At 43.3% G+C, this 7,103-nt stretch overlaps 1 protein-coding gene across 2 annotated transcripts; it reads left to right on the top strand.

Moving 5' to 3' along the window:
* Positions 1 to 1,968: 1,968 nt before the first annotated feature.
* Positions 1,969 to 5,618, top strand: LOC124674855 (histidinol dehydrogenase, chloroplastic). Of its 2 annotated transcripts, none has more exons than XM_047210909.1 (15): positions 1,969 to 2,097; positions 2,199 to 2,318; positions 2,423 to 2,544; positions 2,637 to 2,689; positions 2,768 to 2,840; positions 3,147 to 3,248; positions 3,346 to 3,447; positions 3,540 to 3,611; positions 3,709 to 3,771; positions 3,843 to 3,884; positions 4,163 to 4,222; positions 4,314 to 4,424; positions 4,546 to 4,716; positions 4,960 to 5,050; positions 5,161 to 5,618. In XM_047210909.1, the coding sequence occupies exons 2-15, from the start codon at positions 2,219 to 2,221 to the stop codon at positions 5,433 to 5,435; spliced, it is 1,437 nt and encodes a 478-aa protein (XP_047066865.1). In that variant the 5' UTR covers positions 1,969 to 2,097; positions 2,199 to 2,218; the 3' UTR covers positions 5,436 to 5,618. The 2 variants fall into 2 exon arrangements, with proteins under 2 accessions (XP_047066865.1, XP_047066866.1); XM_047210910.1 differs by having other exon boundaries at positions 1,970 to 2,097; positions 2,432 to 2,544.
* The last annotated feature ends 1,485 nt before the right edge of the window (positions 5,619 to 7,103 follow it).

Raw genomic sequence — 7,103 nt, forward strand, 5'->3', positions numbered from 1 at the left:
ACTAAATTGTAACTAATCCGCTGCATGAACATACACAAAACTAACTAACAATCTCCGCCGCACAACCATACATAATTAACAGTAATAGGCGAGGATTAGGGTTTACCCTTGAAGAGTGCGGAGCCGCTCCATGAAACGGCCTAGAATCTCCTGAACAGCAGCAACAGAACCACCACCACCACACAACTAACCTTAATCCAAATCCAAGCTCCACCACTCCAACACCATTGTTTTTTTGAAACCGTGGACTGTGAGGCAAAAGCCCCACAATAATTTATTTCCCAATCAGACGAAATTCATATGTACAAAAGTGGAAAATAGAAATACAACAATTAGATAAGGACTCTAAGGCAGGGTCCTAATCCAATGCAAAAGAGCCTCCCTATTCTTCGCTTTAATTCTACATTGCAGCAATGAAATGTCATGCATAAAATTTCTCTTCCAGTTAGTGAACGAGCATTTTTCTTGCCTGGAAATTTCTCCATTTCTGATCATTCCAGCAAGCTGTAATGAGGACTTCCATGAAAAAAAGGATGCTTGAAGCTCACCCTTGCAGACTGAACCACTCTCTACAGATCATCATACGACTGCAAATGAATTTGAAGATAATTCCAAATCCCGACAATGAAATTGCACTGCAAAAAACAAATGTATTTGATCTTCATAACTCCTTAGCGGGCACAACACACAATGAGTATCATCTGGTGCCTTCTTTGTACCAAATCCCTCGTATTCAGTCTATCCGACAAGAGAAACCAAGAAAAAACCTTTATCTTCATAGTACAACATGATTTCCACATCCACTTATATACCAGGGGAGTCTGAATATGCCCATTATCCGAGAATAAAAACTGCTAGCTGCATAATTATGCCCCAACAGTACTTCCAAACATCATTTCTCTCCACCAAGTGATTGTCATGCAGAACCTCCGGAGTGTATTCAAATCTTGAAAGGCTTGGGTAGACAGTGGCGGATAAAACAAACTAGCCAAATCCTCTCTCTCATACACCTCCGTCATGGAGATATTCTCATTCAGCGCAAACGAAAATAACCTGGAATATCTCTTGCACATTGGCTGCTTAGAACCATTCACCTCCCTCCAACACCATTGTTGCAAAACAACACCACCAAATCGCCTCCAAACACTAACCCATCAGTAGATCGGGGCTCCCCTATCTGCTACCAGCTAAATGGTGAAGTTTTGCTGGAAAAATGACTCAAATATGGGCAAAATTGGGTGTGGGGGCTGATGAACTCAAGTTGCTGCGTGGAGGAAGAAAGAGAGAAAGGGAGTTAGGAAGAAGGAGCTAGGTGCGTCCCGCGGTGTGCTTGGATGTCAGCGCGCCGATCGGTCGACTATTGGCCAACCACTAGCCCAGGCACGTGATCGGCCGTTCGGCGGTCCCACTCCACCTGCAATCTGCTGGATGTCCGCCAATCGGCCGACACGTGGTTGACCCAGTCAGAAATTCGTAATTTTTTTAATTACTTAAAAAATTGCTAAAATGTGTACCCTACGAAGGTGAATGTTGCATGGGTGTGAATGCAGTGACGAACCAAACGTTCCAAAACTAGAATCATGTTTCAAAACAGGGAAAAAGAAAAAGAAAGAAACATATAAAAAGTGAAATAAAAACTATATATAAAGAGGTAAAAAGATACTCTGGCAAAGCATGTGCCTGCGTTCGTTGGAGGAAAACAAGAAAAAAAAGAGTGAGAGGGAAATACGCTGAAACAATACGTGGACAAAGAAACACGGCGGCCTGCCCCTACATAGCTGCATGCAGCTGATCGAGTGATCGACACGGGCCACCTACCAGGCTATTTCAACTTTCGGGTGGACAGTAAGTACTCCACCAACGTTTCTGTGTTGGGCCTAAATGGGCCAGCGTCGCCAAGTACCAGCCGCGAGCGATTTCCCCTGGCCCTGGGGCCTGCGCCGCCACTCCCAGAGTCCCATCCCTTCTGACGGCAGCTGCTCAGTTCCTCTGCCAGGATACCAGTAGGCAGTAGACCACGGGCACAGACGGCGGCGACCTACAAGGCACCGCCTCGCCGCCGACCGTAAATCCCTGCGCCGCCGCCGTTTGGTTTTGGTTCGTATCTCTCCCTTGCACTCCGTTCTTCATCCATGGGCTCGGCCACGGTTTAACCTTAGCGCATCCTCCCCCATGCTTCCGACTCTCCAACGCTTCAGAATTGAATCGGGCTCTATTGATGGGCAGCTTGCGCGCTCCGCCCCTGCTCCTTGGCGGCGCCAGCGTTGGTCGCGGCTATCGGCTCCGCCTCGCCTCCTCCACAGTCCCCAAATCCACGGGTGCGACCTTTTGACCTCTTGTGCTGTTATTCTGTTGCTGTACCCGTTGGTTGCGGACTAAGCTTGCTGGATAAGATTCTCTGAACCGTAATTTGGCTTCTTGGTGGTTTCAGTGCTGAGTGCTACCTGCGCGATGAAGTCGTATAGGCTGTCCGATCTCAGTGATGCAGAGGTTAGCGGCCTCAGGGCACGCCCTCGCATCGACTTCACCTCCATTTTCAGCACGGTATGATAATAATGAGATCATTCATGGCTATGGAAGCTGAACATTTTGTCTTTGTCTGACAACAACCATGCGGTTTTGCTTTGTGTGATTAGGTGAATCCGATTGTTGAAGATGTGCGCGTCAGAGGTGATGCTGCGGTTAAGGAGTAAGTTTTGGTGTTTGACCGTTCTGTCCATGGTGTATTGCAGAATTGTTCTTACTTTGCTGTACTTCATGTGTTCAGTTATACAGAAAAGTTTGACAAGGTCTTGCTTGATAACGCGGTTGTGCGCGTTAGCGATCTTCCGGTTGCAGAGGTAATCATCTTTGTGTTGTGCAACTAAGTCCTGCAGTTTGACTTTCTTATTTACCACAAAATTCACATGTAGATAAATTATAGCTTTATCTCTTCGTCTTGTTGACACATGGCTTGATAGTCACCTATTTCTCTAGTGGTAGCATGACTTATGAACTTGCATTTAGATGCTTCCAATCCTTAGAAATAGGTAAACCTGATTTTTGTATATTGTATATCAGGATTCAGATGATCCTCGAATATGTTTTCCCCAGTTGCTATATGAGCTTGTCTGTCTTAGCGATTTTCTGGTTCATCGCATTTGTAGCTTGATCCGGCTGTAAAGGAAGCCTTCGATGTGGCATATGACAATATTTATGCCTTCCATGCTGCACAAAAGTCGCCGGAGAAGACAGTTGAGAATATGAAGGTAAGAGAAGGAGAGATGCTTTCGAGTCTCCATTTACATTATTGCCCTTACTGATATGCTTAGGCTTATTAATTCGTGCACGCCCAAATGTATGAAGGGTGTAAGATGTAAAAGGATAACAAGATGCATTGGTTCTGTCGGGCTGTATGTTCCAGGTGGCACTGCAGTCCTACCCTCAACTGCATTGATGCTTGCCGTGGTATGCTCCTGTTTATTCAAATCATTCTTAATTGAATCGATTTTAGTTGTTCCTTCTTCTGAAATTTCTCATGTAGACTACTTTCTTAACAGCCTGCACAGATTGCTGGATGCAAAACTGTAGTTCTTGCCACACCTCCTAGTCGTGATGGTAGCATATGTAAGGTACACTTTGTAGGACATGGAGCTGCAGCTGTTTTTCAAGCAATTGTTTTGTAAGATGAAACTGAGGACCGCTGGGCATTATTCTTGTTCCATGCAGGAGGTTCTTTACTGTGCCCAAAAAGCTGGTGTTACACACATACTGAAAGCTGGGGGAGCACAGGTAGAACAATAGTTTGGGATTTTGTTTGCTTTGTTATGTAGTTCAATGTTATTAATGTTCTTTACTTTCAGGCAATCTCAGCTATGGCGTGGGGAACTGCATCATGCCCAAAGGTGCTCAAGATCTATATCACTATCAGTTGCTTGTTTAAAATCTGTAGTGGGGGTTGGGGGTTGGTATTCTGTCTTTATCATGAAACATATATGATGTATCAGGATGTCCTTGTTTAGGGACTAAATAGAACTTGATTGAATTTATTGTTGCTGTGAGTTTATATCATGATCTTAGAGGTTAATAACCTGCTCAAAAGATCTGTAAGCAAATATAGACGTGGGCACTCATCAGATGCGATGGCCGTGTCTCATTTGCTACTTTATCACTGGCTTGGCAGGTTGAGAAAATATTCGGGCCCGGCAACCAGTATGTCACAGCTGCTAAAATGATTCTTCAGGTTTATTCTGCTCTTTCTATCTAAAGCATGACCATCATGTCTTTCCGGCATCTTCATTGTGTTTGTGATTCTCATTGTTATTTGATTGCAGAACAGCGAAGCTATGGTCTCTATAGACATGCCTGCTGGCCCTTCGGAAGTTCTAGTCATTGCTGACAAATATGCAAACCCAGTCCATGTTGCAGCTGATTTGCTATCTCAGGTATCTTGTTTTTGTCTTACTGCTTTGGTGTGTTGAAAAGTCTGTTGAATTGACCATTGTCCATCATTTTCAATGTCAAACTTGAGGATAATAGATCACTGTTGGTTGGTCAATTTTGTAGGCAGAACATGGCCCAGATAGTCAGGTTGTTCTAGTTATTGCCGGAGATGGTGTTGATTTGGGTGCCATCGAAGCAGAAGTCAGCAAGCAGTGTGATGCTCTTCCTAGAGGAGAATTTGCTTCCAAAGCACTTGGCCACAGTTTCACTGTTTTTGCCAGAGATATGGTTGAGGTAATATTTCGTTCATCTCATTCCTTGCTAGTTACCGCCAGATTCATCTATGCAGCTCGCTTGCGATGCAAAAATCTATTATTTTGTGACCTTTGTCCTCAGATACTTCTGAAGATAGTACTTTATGACTGCATTATAAAAGTTCGAAGTCATGGAACTTCATAAATTAAATAGGTTAAAGCGCCATGTGGTTGCTTTCTGTTCCCGAGGATTGTTGACCTCCCCTGTTTATCCCCTTTTCAGGCAATATCATTCTCAAATATGTATGCTCCTGAACATTTGATCATCAATGTAAAGGACGCTGAGCAGTGGGAGGACCTCATCGAGAACGCAGGTAGGAATGGTGTTCGGAGCTTAGTTGCAGCGAACCAGATGTATATTTATCCATATCCCACTCCTTGCATGATCCAATCTGAATTTCAATGTTCAATATTCCAATTACAGGCTCAGTTTTCTTGGGGCAATGGACCCCAGAGAGTGTGGGTGACTATGCCAGCGGAACGAACCACGTTCTTCCAACCTACGGTTACGCAAGGATGTACAGCGGTGTGTCACTGAACTCTTTCCTCAAATACATCACTGTCCAGTCCCTGACTGAAGAAGGGCTGAGGAGGCTCGGTCCTCACGTCGCAAAGATGGCAGAAGTCGAAGGGCTAGAAGCGCACAAGAGAGCTGTTACCCTCAGACTGCAAGAGATCGAAGCCACTGTAACTGTGTAACTGTTGCCATTGTGTGTTGTACCGGCCATTTTGATGCTTGGGAACTATAAAATTTCTGACAATTTTCTTTCTTATTCGGGCAAACACCATAGTGTCCAAGGAGAAGAATATGTAATTGTTGCATGGAATAATGATCGCTATGTCGATCCATTCAAGGAATAAACTTGCGAGCTTAGTTTGTCATCACAGGAGCGATTTTGTCAAACGGCCTTTTGAGGCAAATTATGCTGCTGCACAGCGGCAACTGGCGAGCAGAATGGCCACTCCGTATCATCAGAAGCTAAGCTCGACGATTGACATGGAGACAAAAATGTCATTCTATGAGAGAGGCCCTCAAGGACTGTTGTCCGGCCGTAGCCTTGGAATGCTGCTGATTAAGGACGCTGTCTATGGGACCTCCGATGTAGATAACCATAACAGAAGCCAGAAACTGCTTTATCTTGGATAGTGACCCTGGCACCAGCTCTCTCAGGCTCGGTGTACGGTTCTGGACAGCAGAGGTTCTCGTTGACTTGACAGCTTAGCACTAAACAAAATTTCACACTCGATTCCAAAGCTACCAAATATGCTGCAAAAATCAGTTTTATCATACTCCTACATGATGTCGTGAATGAGAGCAACGTTTTGCCTCACGGGTGCACCTGCATCCGAGTCTTTAACATGTTTGCAAGTTTTTGTGTCCTGCAAAAAAAAAACTCAGTACTCTACAAAAGCACATCACTGTTATAGTAGCTTATATGATGTGTATTTTCCCATTGTAAAAGAGTTTTCTGTATAACTATCGGACTGTACTTGTATATATTATGGCCGATGGCCTCCGGCGGGAAAATACAAGTCGCATCCATAACATGTTATCAAAGCAGATGTTTTGGTTTAAGTCTCGGTTTTTGCAATTTTATAAAACTTGATATTGCCCTCTTTGTGTGCACATATAGTCCTTATCGAGCGAGTCATACTCACACACGATATTCTACACATGAAGGTTCATAACTTTTGGTTAGTGTTATGGTATATACGGATTGACCACCTTCTTTTTTTAGTTAAAACTTTTGGTTCACAAGAACTAACCACTTGTTCTGCATGGTAAAACTGATCGTTTTTCTTGTATTAAATTCCCATCAATGACTAGAACATTTTTTCCATTAACAAAAGTAGAACTATGACCCTGCAAGAATTTAACATGTCTAAATTTTTTGAAAATTATTTTGACATCAAGGAAACATTAGTATCTTTTTTTTCCCTTTCCGAGAAGCTATTGCGAGCAATAGCCAGACTTAAACATTTTAATTAAATGAATGATACCAAGATGACTTTAAGTACATGAAGAGCACTATATACTACTCCCTCGCCTCCAAATTACTTGTCACGGATTTAGTAATAAAATTAACTAGGACCTCGTATCATTTTTTCTTCATGACGCAAGATGGTTACTGGTTGCAGGCAAATTAGCATTCTCCTTAGAGCTCTAGATGGATCTTTTTCTCATCCGAGGCTTATAAAGCTCGGGTTCCGCTATTGAAGATAACAGAACAATGTCACAGGCACGCCAGGGGCAACAGCAAAAGAAAAGAAAAAAAATCTACTACTTCCAATTTTTTGAAACCAATCTAACAGCCTATACACCCAACATAAGCTGATAGATCAACCACCAAGGATATTTAGTCTAAA

Source organism: Lolium rigidum, chromosome 7, assembly GCF_022539505.1.
Source record: "Lolium rigidum isolate FL_2022 chromosome 7, APGP_CSIRO_Lrig_0.1, whole genome shotgun sequence".
In the NCBI taxonomy this organism is placed as follows: Eukaryota; Viridiplantae; Streptophyta; class Magnoliopsida; order Poales; family Poaceae; genus Lolium; species Lolium rigidum.